Source organism: Rutilus rutilus (assembly GCF_951802725.1).
Source record: "Rutilus rutilus genome assembly, chromosome: 3".
NCBI classification, from domain to species: Eukaryota; Metazoa; Chordata; class Actinopteri; order Cypriniformes; family Leuciscidae; genus Rutilus; species Rutilus rutilus.
This window is the reverse complement of record NC_140211.1, coordinates 59335834-59355153: the sequence shown is the minus strand read 5'-3', so window position 1 is coordinate 59355153 and position 19320 is coordinate 59335834. Positions and strand designations below refer to the sequence as shown.

At 40.7% G+C, this 19320-nt stretch overlaps 2 protein-coding genes across 9 annotated transcripts in view; both read left to right on the top strand.

Moving 5' to 3' along the window:
• Nucleotides 1-9435, top strand: part of sdcbp (syndecan binding protein (syntenin)) — an 11730-nt gene extending 2295 nt beyond the window's left edge. The window contains exons 5-9 of one of the 2 annotated variants that reach the window (XM_084405463.1): nt 98-298; nt 5198-5373; nt 7880-8051; nt 8134-8225; nt 8314-9435. In XM_084405463.1, the coding sequence (XP_084261589.1) occupies nt 98-298; nt 5198-5373; nt 7880-8051; nt 8134-8225; nt 8314-8368 (696 nt within the window). In that variant the 3' untranslated portion in view covers nt 8369-9435. The remainder of the gene's footprint in view (nt 1-97; nt 299-5197; nt 5374-7879; nt 8052-8133; nt 8226-8313) is intronic. The other variant, XM_084405462.1, reaches the window with a different exon arrangement.
• A 1559-nt stretch (nt 9436-10994) lies between these two features.
• The window catches only part of unm_hu7910 (un-named hu7910), a 52670-nt gene continuing 44344 nt past the window's right edge, over nt 10995-19320 (top strand). For 2 of the 7 annotated variants that reach the window (XR_014626901.1, XM_084405440.1), the window contains exons 1-3: nt 11026-11168; nt 16607-16756; nt 17683-17754. Coding sequence is in view for 6 of the 7 variants with exons in the window: in XM_084405440.1 (XP_084261566.1) it covers nt 11129-11168; nt 16607-16756; nt 17683-17754 (262 nt within the window). In the remaining variant the exon portion in view is untranslated. Of the gene's footprint in view, nt 11169-14794; nt 14974-16606; nt 16757-17682; nt 17755-18324; nt 18415-19320 lie in introns of those variants that run through there. The other 5 variants (XM_084405436.1, XM_084405438.1, XM_084405437.1 and 2 more) reach the window with 5 other exon arrangements.

Sequence of the window (19320 nt, the reverse complement as noted above, 5' to 3'; positions counted from 1 at the left end):
ACTGAACTGCTGATAGATGTTACCACACAAAGTATATTTTAGATCATTGGACAAAATAATTTTGCTGTATAGTAATAATATACAATGCCTTTTTTAGGCTCTCAGTGTCTGCACATCTGGATCGAGCTGGACGGCAGCTCCTGTTACAGGAAGTGACACGCGGATCTGGAGGGCGGCTCCTGTAACAGGAAGTGACCTGGGCGTGAAGAGGGCGGAGATTCGGCAGGGCGTTCGGGAGATCGTTCTGTGCAAAGACATGGATGGGAAGATCGGCCTCCGCCTCAAAGCCATAGATAATGTATTTCTTTGACTCTTACATTTGAAATAACATAATTCATCCATCATGATTGTCTTATTATATTTAATCATTTAGCATTATTCATCATTAATCATCACATTTTCGAAGTGTCCGTTACCTATGTTTACACCCACCTGCTTTAATGCTTATTTTGGGATATCGCATATATTTTTCTCCCCCGCCAGAAGGGGAGGGGCATCTGCCAATAAAAGCAGCTCATTTCGCCATAGGATTCAGGTTTAAATGACTGAAGCGACGAACGGCGAGTCGTGTGCGTCATAGCACGGCCGTCTACGCAATACTCATTCCCTTATCTCAGGGAACCGAGGTTACGTGAGTAACCGAGTCGTTCCCTTTCGAACGGTCAGTCGTATTGCGTCTGCTAGACGCGATGGGGAGCCAATCCAATCACGCCGTGCTATGTTCAAGCAGAACGACATGTTTTATGACCCGAGCCTTGGACGCCTGGACAAGGGTCCCAAGGGCAGAGGGCTAATGGGGCAATAGCGCCCTGAGGGGGTTCAATAGGGTCAGAACCCTTAAGAATAATGGTGTGCTAGGCTTGTCTTGGGTTGAGGACGACTTTAGAGTCGCCTGGTCCAAACTCAATGCAGGAAGCGCTAACAGAAAGTGCTTGCAGGTCCCCTACTCACTTGACCGATGCTAAGGCTAGCAGTAGCGCAGTCTGAAGTGAGAGTGGTTTCAATTCGGCTCAAATGGAGGCCCTTTGCGGGCTCTGAGGACCGCTGATAGGTCCCAGGTGGGTACTGAAGTGGGGGGTGGCGGGTTGACCCTCCTCGCTCCCCTCAGGAAGCGAACAATCATGTGCTTTTCCCTAAAGATGGCCGGCCACTAGGGCATGGAAAGCTGTAATGGCCGCCACGTAGACTTTGAGCATGGATGGGGTGCGACCTGCATCCAGTAGCTCTTGAAGAAATGAAAGTACCAGCGGTACTCCACACGATGGAGGGTCTTGGCTCCGGGCTGAGAACCAGCTGGAGAAGATAAACCACTTAAGGGCATAGAGCAGGGTGGGAATTATGTAATTTTAGGGGCAAGGCCATTTGGCCTCCACCTTTTTTTTTTTTTTAGGGGCAACAAGGCCATATGACAGGGCACAAAGGCCATCGTACAATTCGATGGTTTTCCCATTCAGATTGATACCATAACATCCTAATTTGGAATAAGACATGGATTATGACTTTTTTAATAAAAAAAAAACAAAACATTTTTTAATGAGAGAGAGAGAGAGAGCGCCATTACATCCAGAAGGTATACACCCTCACACAACAATAGAAACAACACAAATGCCAATAAAAGCATTCAGAAACAACACAAATGCCAATAAATTAATAATTTCCTGCATTGTCGAACGCTCTTCTTCATGTGTTTCAAATATGGACTATAATGTTCAGTAGAGCGCCCTCAGGCTGCTGGTATGAATTGAAAACACAGCACATCAGTATACAGCGCTCATAATGATTACATCGGCGCATTTGGCTATAAATTCAATAAAATATTATTCCTGTCAATAGAAATCTGATGTAAACTGAGAATATATCAACATTTCTCCAAATCTGCACACTTTTGAGCTAAAAGCCGTGAGGGACGTTGTTTTGTGAATCGCTTTCATGACGACAGCACAGGAGTTTTTTATGAATGGGAGCGTCTGACGCTCATAATTCATATTAAAGGTATCGACTCATTTTTGCATTTCATAACTCCTGACACAAACTAAGACATAACTGTCAATATAAATTTCTCAGAATACAATAGTGTTCAAATACTGAAACGTGAGTCTTATATATTTTTAATGATGTAAGTTATAGTTTGTCAAGGTAATAACATTAAATCTTATAGTAACTTTGAACTATTAAAAAAAAAGAAAACGCTTCAGTGCGCTGACGCCGTTACCTCTGGAACCTTGCATAGGGCCCTTTTCTGAAAAGGGCACTTATCTACTAGCAAATAGATTTTGATATTTTTAGGTCAAACCGTTCTTGTCTGTCAGTCATATAATGCAGGTCTATGGTCACGGTCTCAAAGAGCAGCCATCCACAGAGTCCAAATTAAACAATTCCCCATCGTAAGTACACATTGATGGCCTAAGACACGAAACGAGCGGTTTGTGTGAGAAAACGAACAGTATTTATATCGTTTTTACCTCTTGTAACACAGCGACGTCCAAGTGATCTGAGGGCGCCCGCGCTTCCTGCTGTGTGACGTGTGCGCAGACTGGTGCATAGATAGACATATAGATTTCGCCTTGGCTACGGCAGTTCATGAACGAATGCCGTAGCCAAGGCGAAATCTAGTGTATATATCTATGCACCAGTTTCGACAACAGAGTGTCGTTCTTCTGTTGGTGCTGACGTTACATGCTTCTTGCACTGCTGTTTTGATGCGTGAGATCATCGATGTGATTATGACACTGCACCTGCGCGAATCCACAAACTAATTTAAGTTCAGAGACTACTTGGGTGGAACTTGGACAGGGCCAGGGCACACAGGCCACTGTGGCCGTACGATGATTTTTTTTTCACGGGGCATGAAGGCCAAAGTGTAGGGCAACGGCGGCCATGGCCGCGTGGCCGCGGTATAATTCCCACCCTGGCATAGAGGCATCTTGTGGACGGGCCTCTAGCCTCACCACTGGTGTTTAGGACTCTCGCTGGGAGGAACGTAGGCTCCCATCGAGGGGCCACACATGGAGGCCCCGCAGTTTGGGACAAGAGGTCGACCTCTGAAAGTACTCCAGATCATTTGAACTGTCTGTGGATGTAGGGTCCAGTCTAGAGCCCTGCGCGGGACTGTTTTCTTCATCCCGCCCGCGCCCGCCGAATTTCTGACCATTACCGCCCGCTCCTGCAACATATGTTTTACACTCCCGCCCGCTCCCGCAATATGTATGTCCACTCCCGCCCGCACCCGCAAAACTCTGAGAATTTATTCCCGCACAATAATAGAGATGCATTGATTTTGTGTCTTCTCCCGTCCCGCAGGAAAAAACACGTATTTGTATTGCTGGTATTAAAGAGATTCATAGGGCTGTTTGTTTCGTTTCCCTGGCCTGCATGTATTCTGACGCACTGGTCAGGAAGATGAATAATAGCCTGGCTAGGCTATCGGGGACATCTAAAACGCTTGGGCTACCGCGCGTTTCTTTAGACTTCAAGTACTTTGATTTTGGCTATTGAAGTATTCCGTCATAGGCTTGATTGGTCCTGGTGTAAATGTGCAGAGAAAGTCTGAAAGCAGCTTAAATTAAGCATGTACGAAAAAAAGTACCTGGAAGCAGATACAGGTACAACTTTTACACAGTGGAAAACCAAACAAAGGCGAGTCGAGTCGAGCCGAGCCGAGGCGAGCTGGTACTAGTGTAAAAGCGCCATTATTGACATCTCCATCATGTCGCTAGGCTACCTCCCGATCCCGCAGTGTTTTTTTTTAGCCGCCCATTCCCGCCCGCAGCAAAGTTCAAACCGCCCGCTCCCGCGAGATTTGCGTTGGGTCCCGCGGGACTCGATCCCAATGCAGCCCTCTAGTCCAGTCCCCAGAGGAGGCTTCTGGCTAGCCTGTACGGAGTTCTCGACCTGAGTCCGCCTTGGTGGTTTATGTAGGACACTGTCCGATCGGATTAAGACGTGGTGACCTATCAGGTATGGTAGGAAGGTTTTGAGGGCAGGCAGAACCGCCACCATTTCCAGGCAGTTGATATGCAGCTGTTTTTCCGTTCTCAACAAAGAGCTGGAAGTCGGCTTGCCCTGGCACAGAGCTCCCAAACCTCCATCCTCCTTGAGACCGTCCCCAAGCTGTTTCCAAGGGGCCAGGGCTCTGATGCAGCCGTGGTCTACCTTGACATTAAGGCGACCTGAGCGACATGCTAGGGTAGGGATCTGGGGTTTCAGCCACTTTCCAAGCCTCGGCCCGGGTGGCTATGGGTCTGAATTAGTTCAGATGGCAGCTCGTTGCGCTGGGGCGGGGGCTGGCGTTCATAGAAGTAGCGTTTGGCCGTGCGGAGGCGCGGCTTACGGCTTTGCTTCGGGGCCTGGATCGCTGCTGAGCCGCAGAACACGAGCGCAGCGAGGCGAGACTTGCGCTTTCGCCATGAGAGTGAGAGCATCTTTCTTAAATGAACGTGGCTTGCGGGGCGTGCTTAGAGGGGCGGCATTTTGAAACAAACGCCGGCGAAAATATGCTCTTTTAGAGAATTAGCTCTTGTTATACTCACCTGATAGTAGCATAGTAGCAACTGTTATGGCTGTGTAGTAGCACTGCGTGATTTTATAAAAGGCTTCATTAATCGGAGCCCATCGCATCTAGCAGACGCAATACGACTGACCATTCGAAAAGGGAACTATGTATGCGCTCAATTGAGGGGGATTAATGTTATATCTGATAAGAAGTCATGCACATGAACTACGATGGAAACAATAAATCCCTCAAACACCAGATGCTGTGATGCGATTGATTCACTGGTAGTTCCTGTTACCCAGCGGACCAATGGCATCGTAGCATCTCTAATGTTGGTTTGGTGTTTCTGAAACGCCGGAGTCAAAGTGTGTGATCAGAATTATTTGGTGTAATTCCCTCCAGAAGCGTCTCACACGAGTGTGTTCCCTAACGCCAGCATCCGAACGCAAGAGAATTAATGTTAATTTTAGTTAATACAGATACAGCTGTTCATTGTTTGTTCATTTTAGTTCACAGTATCAAATGTATACTGTGAAATTAACATTAACTAAGATTAATAAAAGCTGAAGTGCAGTTCATTCTTAGTTCATGTTAACTAAGTTAGTTTACTAATGAACCTTATTGTAAAGTGTTACCATCATAACATTACACTCTTAAAGTGTAGGGGAATCTCTGATTGACGCTTCCCGATGTGTGTGTGTTCAGGGTGTGTTTGTGCAGTTGGTGCAGGCGAACACTGCGGCAGCGTTGGCAGGGCTTCGCTTCGGTGATCAGATTCTGGAGATCAATGGCAAATCCTGCGCTGGCTGGAGCAGCGATAATGCACATAAAGTGCTGAAGAACGCCAACCCAGAGAGGATCAGTCTGGCTGTGCGAGACAGGTACACACACACACACACACACGCCATACGTAGAGCATATCTGCAGGTTTCAAATACTGCTGTTTTATTAATGAGGATCAGGTTGTTATGACTGAATAATTCATGAGGAGAACAGAAACAGGAGGGTGTGTTGTGCAGTTTTAGCCTTGCAGATATCCAGCTGTGCGAAACATCGTTATAAACCTCAAACTGTCACACAGCATGTCATAAAAATATAACCGTAAGCAGCAATCTTCAGGGTCCAAGCAGTTTGGAAAAGGGGAGGAAAACAATCTAAATGGGTTTGTAAGAACAGATCATGTACTCTTGCTTCAGAGCTTTCTAATTTTCTTTTGCTGAAAGTGCCTACCCTGTGTCGGTGTCGGGGAAAGTTACTTTTAAAAGTAATGCGTTACAATATTGTGTTACTCCCTAAAAAAGTAACTATTTGTGCTACTTAGTTACTTTTTATAGAAAGTAATGCGTTACTGTCACGGATCTTTTACGTTTGGACTTTTCGTTTGTTTATCACCAGTCACTTTGTTTGAATTTCCTGCCATTCTTTAGTTACCATGGTTACAGTCATTATTGGGTCATCATCATCATCATCATCTGTTTTCTACCTACACCAGGCTTAGCCTTTGTGGCAGAACAACCGACCTAAAAGGAAAAGTTAGCATGGACTCAACAGCTTTATGCCTCCTCATGATCCCAGAAAGCTGCAAGTTTCTGGGGAGGTTGGGCTGAATGCTAGGGATGGGCAAATTAAGCCTCGTGTAGCACTGAGACTTTCCTCTGATTGTTCCGGGAATAGATTCAAAGCTTTGAGAGTGTTGAAAACAGCGCCATCTGGTGTTTAGCAAAAAATGAAGCAGCCAAAACCCTGTGAAAGAAGCTTCAGCCAGCACACATTCCCTAGATAGTTTCATGTGCACAAATAAAAGCCTAACAGTGTGTGTGTGTGTGTGTGTGTGTGTGTGTGTGTGTGTGTGTGTGTGTGTGTGTGTGTGTGTTGAATTTTTCTCTGTGATTAATTCATTTAACCATTAAGCTGTGGCATTTACTGCCAGTGTGAATCTCAGTATGATGTAATAGAAGAATAATGGCACATGAATCCAATATTTGGTAGTAAAATAGCATAACAATAAATCTATAAGCAATTTTGTTTTGTAGGGAACATCACAAGTGTGATTTTTGTGCCATTTTGTACAAAATAAAAGCATTTAAAAACTAATTTCCTGGTTAAACATTAAAGCACACTAGTGTGATAAAAAAAAAATGTGATAGATTTTTTTTTATTTTATATATTTTATGTAAAATTGACAAAATTATCCACAAATAAACGTTTTTTACACTCAAAAACTGAGGGATGTGAAAAATAAATACAAAAATGCAAAAATAAATACAAAACCTGTCCTAATTGAAAGAAAACAAGTTGACAAAAAGATTGAATCCAGTATTTGGTGATGATGTAGCATAATGAGAGATTTATATTATATGTTTTTTGTTAGCTGGTCATTTTTGAGGCCGGTCACATTTACAATGTGGAAAAAAAAACACAAAAAAATTATAAAAATTATAAAAAAAAATATGAAGTTGTTAGACTCTGGGTGAGGAAAGTCAGTAAATTTTAGTCCAATGCAATAACATTAACTAGCAAAATGACCTTAACACACCATGGGCCCTATTTTAACGATCTGAAACGCAAGTATCAAACGAGAAACGCAAGTAACTTTGTGGGCGGGTCTCAAATCTAAAATGTTTTGGTCTGAAGTAGCTTCATTACTCATAGGTGTGGTTTGGGCGTAACGTGAAATAAACCAATCAGAGCATCATCTCACATTCCCTTTAAGAGCAGGCGCGCTTGTTCCATGGCGGTTTACTATTATAACGGCGGATTTGCCAGGAGCGGTTCACAGCCGAGGAGACCGACGCTCTCGTCAGGGCCGTAAAACACAGAGAAGTGACATTGGGGATGGAGAAACACACACAAATTAGCTTCGATTAAACAGGCGTATGATAATTTGGATAAATGTGTAAGCTAGATTTATGCCTATTTTTCACATCTTCATGGACACCACAATGATTTCCCTCGTGTGGAATATTTTTCCTTGTAATTATGTATGGTTTTCTAAAACTGAGAACTGCTGCTTCTGTGTGTAGATGAGAGAATCAAAGTGTGTGTGCGTTGTGCACACGCTACATTATGGCCAAGCATGCGCCCTTAAAATAGCATCTAATCGCTAATGTTTTCTGAAACTGCAAAATAGCACCAGGGAACGTTTGTGCCGGAACACGCCTCCTCTTTTCCCTGAACCGCCCCCGGGAGCGCAAGTTCATTCCCTGATTTACTGACGTGCGTCTGTGGAGGGAAAAGTCCGCTGTGCGTCGGGTGAGAAATAGGAATGAGACATGCGTCGGTGTACGTCAAAGTCAATTGCGCTGGGTGCGAGATAGGGCCCCATAAGGGCTAAACTATAACGTTCATAATGCAATAATAAAGCGGTTTGTGAATCACTGTTCGCAGGCCACTGGAGCGAAGTGTTACTCTTCACAAGGACATGAGCGGGCAGCTGGGCTTCATCTTTAAGAAGGGCCGTATCAGCTCAATAGTTCAGGACAGTTCTGCGGCTCGCAACGGCCTGTTGACGGATCACCAGATCTGCGAGATCAACGGGCAGAACGTCATCGGACTCAAGGTAAATCTCCTGCGTGCTTCACTCTCCTCGGCTTTCCTTTCTTCTCCGGCGACGTGTAAGATTTGATTTGAACTTTTATTAGGACTCCCAAATCATGGACATCCTTAATTCCAGCGGAGGCGTTGTCACGGTAACCGTGATGCCGGTGGTGATCTTCGAACACATGATGAAACGGTATGGGAAATACAAACCCAATCTGGGGTTTAGTCATGTAAAGCCTTTAAAGCGTGTTCTTAATGTGTGTTTCTCTTTCTCACTGCAGGATGTCCAGCAATATTGTAAAGTCACTAATGGATCATTCTATTCCTGAGGTGTGAGAGGCTTCGGATCAAACCGGACCGCCGAGAACGACTCGCATTCGCTCAATCGTGTGGTTTTATAGTTATTGATAGGCAAAGAAATGAGATATTTGCTTAAGTTATGCCTTTAAAAAGTGATAGTGCCCCAAAAATGACACATTTCGGTAACACTTTATTTTACAGTGTCCTTGTTATGTTACATGTTTACCATAGTAATAACAGTAAATTATGCATAATTACATGCAACTAACCCTCAACCAAACCCTAATCCTACCCTAACCCTAGAGTAAGTACATGTAGTTGCTTATTATTACTCAGTACTTAAATATATAATTACACTGTAACAATGACACCTTAAAATAAAGTGTAACCCAAATTTCTTGTATTATTTACTCACCTTTATGTTGTTCTAAACCTTAAAGCACAGTCATATATTGTGAATATTCTACAGTGTGAATATTTTGAGTTCCATATGGAAAGTTTAGACATGAACGTGATTAAATGTTGACAAATGTTCATTTTTGGGTGAATTAACCCTTAAATTCTTCTCCTTCTTCTTTAAATATTTTGCGTTAAGCCTGAAGCTCATTTCAGTTTCTCTCAACTCTTAAAGCATTCTGAATTATCATCGCCGACGCTGTAAATCAGTCATAATAATGCTGTTAAAATTACTGTTCGAAAGCCATTAAAAACTATGCAGTGCTGAAGACAGTTTTGTATGAAAACAGTAGATGACAACTTTATTTTGAAGAGATAGAACTACAGTAAATCTTTGTGCCCTGTATGAGATGTGTTATTGTTCATATTTCTGTGTGGGTTTTGTTCTTGAAACATCTAAATCCAGGTTTATGGTTTCTCTTAAAGGAATATTTAAGAATATTTAATTCCTTATCACGTTTGTCCATTAGGTGGCGCTGTTCCCACATTAATGTTGTGTGGTCAGTGTGAGGAAACAAAAACAGTTTGGTGTGAATATGTGTGTAAGTGTGTCGAGTTACAGTCTCAGATTCTGCTTGACATCATGTCATCAGTTTTGTTGATGCACTATTGGAAAACTGTTTGCTCAATCAAAAACCTTTAACAACTGTTTTCTGGCATAGTCTGAACATGTTCAGAGCTGATATTTGTGAGAATCGGAGGTCTAGGAGGAAATAAAAAAAGTAGGTTTATTTTCAAAGAAATTAAAGATGGCGGACTGCAATTTCAACCAAATATGGACCAGTTTAAATATAAGACCAGTTAAAAAAATTAAATAAAATAATGTTTTTATTATAATCAGCTAAATTAATCAAACGCTATTATATTTGTGTTCATATTATTTTACTCAACTTTGTGAGTATCTTCAGGGCATGGTGCCGATGAACGATAACAATACGTTGATGCATTCATAAAATAGGCCTACAGTATTTTATGACAAAATTCAAAATGGCCGATGCCCAAAATAGTTGGGTTTCGATCATGTTTTTTTTATTTTTTATGAGTTTTTAGATTTTTGGACAAACCGTTCAGAAGTTATAAGCAAAAATAGTATTTTATATAGGCATGCAATACTCTAAAGTGTGCAAAACTTTTTTTACATGTTCTTTGCCGAATTCGTCCACACGTTATTCAAGAATGCTTTGGTTTATCAAAAATCTTTTAATAACTTTTAGCCAGCATGGTCTAAAAATTATGTCAGACATTTCTGGTGAAAATCGGACGAACCATCTTGGACGAGTTCAGAAAAAGTAGATTTTTCAGAAAATTAAAAATGTTCATGACAGAAAATGCCGTAGCAAATTGAGCAAATCAATAAAAATGTTTGAATTTTGTTTCTAGGCCTTACGGTTCAAAAGTTATTAGCATAAACACGAGAGCAACATTTGTCCAGTTGGTGGCGCTAGAGGGAGTAAGAGACTTCAGATTTGCTGTGATTAATGTTCACACTGTCCTCTATCTGTGTGCCAAATCTCATCATTTTCCCACAAGCGGTTCTATGGGAAGAAGGTGGAAAATAATAAGAACATACAACAAGTGGTGCTTGACCCTATTAATATAATTATAAATTCTTCTACTTTAATATAACTCCATACTTTTATACTTTTTAACTTGGAAAGACATAAAATCACGTGTGTATGACAATGAACATTGAGACATTGAGAACACAACACTGTTATGGTCTTCAGTATGATATATCATATAATATACAGTAGGCCTATATTGAAAACAAGTATGAAATCAATATATTCAATACTTTAAAACTGATCAAATTAGAGGTAACTTTCAAAAATATTCAAAGAATAGGCTATAGGCTATCCTGTCACGATTATATTATCAAAATACTTAAAATGATTAATTAATTAACCAGAAACATAATATTCCCACATTTTCTGTAATCTTGTTAAAAAAAAAAGATCAGAATCAGAAAACTGATTAATCTTTCCCTTGAAGAAAACAACATTTTACTGTTCTTTCAATACAATGATGTCAATCTTATTGTGTACTTGCCTATACATTTCTTAATTATTTTCGGGAGATTCTGTCATTACAAGGTGAAAAAGAAACCAAACTTAGAATAATTTCTGACAGAATTACAGTGTAATAATGTGTGTAAAAATGTTGAAGAATATGCGAAGCTCATGGATGAGGAAGAGGAACAGTAGGTGGCGGAGTGTGTGTGTGTGCTGGGAAAACACCAATTCTCCAAAGAGGAAGAAGAAGAAAGAGGAGGAGAAGAAGAAGGAGGAAGAACAAGAGCCTTTGGTCATGCAGAACTAAAACTCTTCAAACTCTCCTATCATGAAGAAGAAGAAACCCGTTCGCAGTCAGGCCAGGAAAGGTAACGATCCTTCCGATCTCGCTTCAAACAAACGCGTTGTTCTTTATGCGGAGCCCGAATACACACGCTTTTCATCATGCAGTATTAATATTAATATCAGAACAGCGTGTTATGCACACAGTGACAGTGTTTTGATCGAGAACGGGATTCAATGATAGAGGCTGCAAAGATTGAACGCTTTAATACACACTCTTTCTGCCTCTGAATTGCAGTTGAAAGATATATCACCAAAAGTGTTCAGTTTCATAGTAAAGTGTTATTAGAGATATGATATGCTTTAGAAATGGACCGTAGCAGTTTAACTCTTTCTCCGCCAGCATCTTTGAGAGAAAAAAGATAAATAAAGTTGCTAGTCACCGCCAGCATTTTTGATAATTTTCACAAAAGTTTAATGGCTCCTGAATATTTTATGAATATCTGAACACACAATATATCAAAAGAAAGAATAGACCCACTGCTTTCAAACAAACAAACAAAAGTGTTATTATTAGCTTCATTTGAATGTGGGTACGTTTAATAAAAAAGCAACATTTTGAGCAAAAAGCTGAGAAAATTTGCATTTTTTGTCAGAGACTGTATCGGATTCACTACGATGATCAAAACACAGACGGAGTAGATCGAGTTTTTTTTAGTTAAAAAGACATGCATTAGTAATGAGCATTTCTTTTAAAGTTTTTGCCCTGATTTCCCTGATTTAAACGTAAACAGTAGGGCTTTTCACACTTGAAATAGTTAAACCTGGGTCATCCTAAACCCTGGGTTAACAGAATCTTGGGTTTTCTTGCTTCACCTTTATTCATAACCTGCTGTTTCACACTGTACATGAGCCATCACTGACGCTATTTTCTTCAAGATCTGCTGTACAGAAACAAACTTTGTTGCATTATTTTCCTGTTATCACTGTAAAAGCTGCTTTGAAACAATCTTTATTGTAAAAAGCGCTATATTAATAAAGGGTACTTGACTTGACTGTACATTGATAAACGCGGGGTTAACGTTCTTATTTGCATATTTGCGGTGTCAGTGTCATTGATTGGACGAACGCAGCACGTGACCTGTTTACATAAAAGCTCAAGCATTGTATTACCAACTGTAATATCGAGTTTATACTAAATGGGCTTATTGGACTATAAAATTAAACATTGCATTAAAATAGTCGTGTTTTCTGTCAGCATTTGACATGTTTCCTCATTAAACGCTGAAAATGCTGTTACACTGTTACAGTGTTTAGATGAGGCACGCGATTGGCTGTCGGTTGCTAAGCATCTTGTCATAACATTCTAACATCACTTCCTTTCACACTGTACAAGTTTGGCGCCGCAATGCGAAGTTAACACTAATAAAGCCTTTTCACACTTGCGCTTGCTTAACCCTGGGTTATCGGCGCTCTAAACCCCGCTTTTAACCCTGGGTAAAGGAGCGTTTCACACTAGTAATTTAAAAGTAGGGTTTAGCACCGCTTTTACCCAGGGTTATGAAACCCTGCCTCGGATCAGGGTTAAAACTAGGTATGCACGATAAATCGGCCACCATATCGGTATCGGCCGATAAATGTTCATTTTTAATGTTATCCGTAATTTGGCCCAATAAGAAAATTTGGTTGAAGAAAATAAAGCCGAAAAATAATGTATTATTTCCTTCAGCTCAGACAATTCAGATGCGCACTGTTCAACATGACGGTTCTGAATTGCTTGAAATATGATTGAAATCACTTCAAAAAAGGAAAATACAGTTCCGACGTCTGCAAATCTGTCATGAGCATCAATGAACGATTGCGTCTTTTGGAATCGTTGTGTATTGAGTCCCTTTCTCGATCGTCTACATAAAATTATAATGAGAGCATCATAATTGTGTGTTTGGGATGTGTATTTTAATGGTGAGACTTTTGCTTTTGTAATCAGGCTCTCAAAAATGATATAAAAATTTGGATTTAGATTTATCGGCCAATATATCGGCTATCGGCTTTCAGATATAAAGAATTATCGGTTATCGGTATCGACCAAAATGTTCATATCACTGCATCTCTAGTGCTTTTGCTGTGTTAAACCCGCATTGTGGTGACAAAGCCAAACTAGTACAGTGTTCGAATGTTACAGCTAGCGGTTTAGCAACAGACAAGCAATCGCGTACTCATATTTACGTTCTTTGGACAGTCACGTAAACGCTTTGTATATTAAACAGTTAATTCAGCATTTGGGAGTAAACATGTCAAATGTTGACAGAAAACGCAACAATTTGAGTGAATAAATTCTTGCTTTTATAGTCCAAAAAGCCCATCATTATAAACTCGATAGTACAGACGGTAATACGAGGACGCGCAACGCTTGAGGTTTTTAAACGGGTCTCAGTTCATTCAATCAATGACACTGATGCCTCAGATACGCAAATAAGAACAATAACCCATGATTTAGGAATGTACAGTGAATGCCAGTTTATGAATACCCAGGATTAATTGTTAACCCCGAGCAGCGTGAAGAAAACCCAGGATTCGGTTAACCCGGGGTTAAGAATGACCCAGGGGTTAAGAATGACCAGGGGTTAAGAATGACCAGGGGTTAAGAATGACCCGGGGTTAAGAATGACCCGGGGTTAAGAATGACCAGGGGTTAAGAATGACCAGGGGTTAAGAATGACCAGGGGTTAAGAATGACCCGGGGTTAAGAATGACCAGGGGTTAAGAATGACCCGGGGTTAAGAATGACCCAAAAACATTTTTAAGCGTCTTATTCCTTTGTGCAGATTACATTATTTTATCACCTAAATATAACATCTCACAAAATTTGCAATTTAGTCTGGTTTTGTTTTCGTTGTAAACGCGCGATATTAAAGCAGGGCTCAGTAGTTTCGGGATTTCTTCGCTGTATTCTGGCTTTTTGCTCGCAGGTTTCTCTCTAGAGCTCCCCCACAGCTTCGGAATAGATATTTGACAACACTGTTGTAAAAACTCGTTGGTGATTCTCAGACACCAGAGGCTAGCAGATCAACGACATCAAAGCAGATGGGACATTCTTTAAAACGTCTTCTTCCTTCGGGTTCGGACAGCGTGAGGGAGCGCAATAATGACGGCATTTTAGCAGATTTCTTTTGGCCGTAAAGCAATTGTTTACATCGCGAGACCTGATATCACGCGAGACTTCCTGACGCTTTGCAAGTGCGTATTTTCCACTCACGGGCACCAGGGGGGTGCGAAACGACTACCATTCAACCCGAAATAAGTAATATAACCATTCCAATGACTCCGAAGCTATTCAGTTAAGGTAAAAAAGTTACTTAGTTCACCTTTAATGTTCTTTGACTACTTAAATCATACATGCCAAATTGGTTCGAAAAACAATAAGAAAAAAATGTTCTTATACATTTATCAACATTTATTTTATTTTGGTTACGTAGTTTTTTTTTATTATTATTTTAGGTGTGAAATCGTTCAAAAACTTTTCAATATTTTGAAAAGTTGACGTTTTAAGTTTGCTGGAATAAGTTTCCTACAGAATGCTGGGAAATGATGGGATGAAACGTTGAGAGGCGGGCCTAGCGAAGGGTCAATTGTGTTAGTGTGTGTGTGTGTGTGTGTGTGTGTGTGTGTGTGTGTGTGTTTAGCTATAACTGTTGTCCCCATATGAGGTCCAAAAGAGGGTGTGTGTACAGCGGCACTAAAAATACCCAGGAGGCAGTGCATATATCGTGTTGCAGCTAAACCAGTGAGAAGTGCTTCATGTGAGTGCTTCATTCTTTTGCAGTTTTGTTTGCAAAAACTATAAACCCACCAGGATGGGAGAAACCAGTGTAGACGGAGACAAACACACAGGTAGAGTCCATGTTGTGCTCAGTGTTTTTGCTGGTGTGCTGTGTGAGCGAAATCTCGTGCGTTACACGGCCAGATAGAGTGTAACGTTTCATACGGGGTTGTTGAACTGGTGTGAGCGTCTAAAGTTCATCTCTTGTGTGTTTGTGTCCTGAAAAGTGAGCTTGTTTATTGCATGTACACTTCACACATGCCATTGTAGTTTTGCTTGGAACGACTCCTGTGTTGTTTTTACTCATGAACTGATTTCATTTGATAATTGCTTGTGTTTGGACTGACTAATCATTGCGATGCTAATTTTACCGGCCCTGTCAATCTTCTGAGGTAACGCCCACATGTATGTAGCCACGCCCCTTCTGTGTTTAGACTGTAAAAGAGAGCCGGTTAGAGAATGAGCACGTGTCTGTCAGTGCATTGAACATACAGATGACCTTCCCAGTCAAGTGTAATACAATCCCTATGGTTTTTTTAATCCTTTGTTATTCGCCTCTGCCAGTGAACCATTCCCTGGAGCTTTTCCATTTTTTTTTTTTTTGACCTCTTTTCAGGGTGTTACATGTACTTTCAAAGATTAAGCTATTTATTTAAATATTATTGGGTTAGTTCACCCTAAGAAGAAAATTGTCTCCATTTACTCGCCTCATGTCGTTCCAAACTTATAAAACTTTAGGTTTTCTGAATGCTGACACCGACAAAACTATGAGATGCGTCAAAATCAATCATAAATCACAGCCAATCAGAAGAGCGTGTGGGCGGAGTCTCTCTGCACACTGCAGCACTGCATATAAAATGTGGTTACTGTGAATGAAAAGGTTATATAGAAAAAACACTTATTATTTTTTGTGTTATCGATATCGGCCCGATAAGAGAATTTGGCCGATATATTAAAGCTGATAAATAATGTATTATGACGCTTAATAATGATGAATAATGTATTATGTCTGAAGAGACGCTTCAGATGCGACTGTTCAACATGATGGGTTTGATTTGCTTGAAATATGATTGAAATCACTTCAAAAAAGGAAATACAGTTCAACGTCTGCAAGTCTGTCATATCGGCTACATAAAATGATCATGAGAACATCATAATAGTGTGTTTGGGACGTGGCTTTTATTGTTGAGACTTTTGTTTTTGCAATCAGGCTTTAAAAAATTATATAAAAATTGGGATTTAGATTTATCGGCCGATATATCGGTGATCGGCTTTCAAATATAAAGAGTTATCGGTTATCCGTATCGACCGAAATTTTCATATCGGTGCATCTCTACTTATTATCTGCAGTGAAAAGAATACTTTGTGATTTTGTGTACTGTAATAAATTAAGAAATGCTGAAATGTTTTTGATCTGTTGTGAGAGTTTTGTAAAATGACCATCTTGAATTGTGAAAATAGTACCAAAGCAAATAAACTTCAAAGTAAAGTAAAGTATTTATATTGTATTTGTACTTTATTGTTGCTGTTTCGAACTTCGTCTCGGCCTGATGTTGTGTGGAGTGACGTCACACCAGTTCTTCGATTTCGCTTGAAGTATTTCTGAGCCTTTAGTTCATATTCAGCTTGGAATGACAGCTGACAGATACAGTAGTTTGTGTGTAGCATCTGATTGTGTGTGTGTGTGTGTGTGTGTGTCCTCAGAGTCTCCAGTTGGGAACACAGTCACGAAGAGTGAGAAGAAGAGTGAGGGAAACTCTTTCTTCAGCTGGCTGCTGGTTCTGGCTCTTCTCGGCGCTTGGCTCTCTGTGGGAATCGTGTGGTTCGACCTCGTCGACTACAACAGTGTGGTTGGTCAGTACCTTTAAAAACATTTCTTCTTAATTTTTTTTAACACTTAAAGTCCCCCTATAGTCGATCATTTTACCTCCTAAAACTCATCTTTGATCACCGAAATTACATATTTAAGACATACGTCACGCCTTAAAATATCTTGAATGTAACTCGACACCCTTGCCTCATTAAGTATTCGTGGTTCTATGAATATGCAAATGAGCCCCGCCTCCACTCACTCACTCAGCTCAGAGATCCACTGGTTGACGATCACACGTTGATCTGATTGGTTACAAGGTAGTTTGTGACGTCAGAAACACCAGCGATTTCAAAGCGTGTGTTTGAGACTGTCTTTGGTTCACTGCAGTTTTAAGGAGGAAATACTCAGCAATGGTGTCGACTTATGAACTTACACATGCTTTGTCTTAAAGCAGATAAGAAACAAAACATAGACATACATGGATTTAAACCACAGAGGGTCTTTAAATGGTTCATGCAGATCCATGAGACACGACAGCCCAGAATCCATGGGCTTTATTAAAACGGTCATATTCTGCTTTTTAACACTTTCCTTTTCCTTTAGTGTGTAATAGAATCTGTGTGTGTGTGTGTATAAGATCTCACAGTGTCCCACTAAAGGGATTTATTCTGTCTAACAGAGAACACACTGATCCAGACCGGCCTAAAGCGCCTATATCACGTTGCAAACGTCCATGTCACAATGTGAAATATCAGCATAATGCCAGCCAAAGGCAAACGCGGCGAGAGAAGACCAAACTTCAGCGAACTGCAGTGTGTGTTTGGATGACAAAGCAAAATCTCTTGGTTTGGCCGCCAGAAAATGGATGAAATTAGGAATTTATTTCTAACGCTGTACAAGCCTGAAGTTATCTCGTGTTCAGTGCAGACTTTAACAAGTCTTTTCTTCTCTCCCTGGTCAACGAAAGGTGCGCTCGGAGGAGTTTATGATGCCGACGGCGACGGAGACTTTGATGTACAAGATGCCAGAGTTCTGTTGGGTGAGTGAGATTTATTTGTGTCTGTGTTTTTTCCCCTTCATGTCTAAAATTGCTTTCTATCTCTCTCTCTTACACACACACACACACACACTCTCTCAGACACTCACGTGAGATAAGGATGTGGTCTGACCATGAGCTTTTCCGGTCTTGTTTTCATGAACTTTATGCAGACGAGCTTCTGCTTTTGAGGTTTCCTGTCATTTGATGTTGTTGGCTTGCCTTGTAACTGCTCTTTGTACTAGCGAGGTCAACATCAAAATGTCAAACGTCAAATCAACGTCAAATCTGCTAGTGCAATGCACATTTATGTCAGGTAATTGTGAAGAACTTGGCTTTATACAGTGTTTAATAACGGCCACATCAAAACTAACTTTATCTGGACAATAACTTTATTCTAGATCTGCTGTAAAGCCAAACACTCTCTGTTACTGTAATCTCCTGTTATCACTGTAAAGCTGCTGTGAAACGGTCTATATTGCTGAAAGCGCTGTATAAATGAAGGTGACATCGACTGCTGAGAGTCAGCGTATCTGTTTATCTGTATTATTCTGATAACTTTCTCCTCTTCAGAGAACAGGACTGTGGCGACTAAGGAAAAAGCCTTGAGAAAACATGTGGCGCCGGAGGAAAAGAGCATCCAAGCTCACTCCCAGATCACATGTAAAGATATTGTGTGGCTTTGTGTGGCTTTTCTGCTTGTCTGGTGTGTTTGATTGCACGGAGAAAGCTGCAGAAAGATGCGAGTCGTAGCGTTTCCGTGATTTTGTGTTGCTTGAGGTCTTTAAAGAAGCACTTCATTCTGATTGGCTCTTGCACCCGTGCTCGACTGAAGTGGGTTCATCGTGACATGATTGACACTTTCAGGAGATTTCAGGAAGCGTCACTCCGTGTAATGCATGAGTGTGTGGATCCCTGCATGTTGCAGTCTTGATATAGAGAAGGTTGTGTGTGTGTGTGTGATGTTGAAATGCAGTGTAGGGCTGCACGATATTGGAGAAAAATGCGATAACTCGATATGCGATACGATAATGCTTAAAGTGTGTAAAATTAACTTAAATTATCTTTAAAACATATTTACAATTATTTAACCTACATATGTGTTTCACATTATTTTTGTGACGAGAAAACATCCCTAAACTTCTGCCAGTGAACATCAGTGTTTTACTGTATATAAGAAGTGTTATTTTAACATCAGTGTAAACCTCGGGGGTCAGGGGGTCAGGTTATCCTACATTAGGGTTATTTAACATCAGTGTAAACCTCGGGGTTCAGGGGTTCAGGTTATCTTACATTAGGGTTATTTAACATCAGTGTAAACCTCGGGGTTCAGGGCTTCAGGTTATCCTACATTAGGGTTATTTAACATCAGTGTAAACCTCGGGGGTCAGGGGGTCAGGTTATCCTACATTAGGGTTATTTAACAACACAAACTGAATAATCAAATGTAAAAATAAAACACGGCTTAGTTTTCACTGTATGAATTAAATATATCCTGATTCTTATTAAAGCTACAAAAGTTATTCAGCCATTTCTCTGTCCTGGTTAACTACAGGCCCGATATAGTCC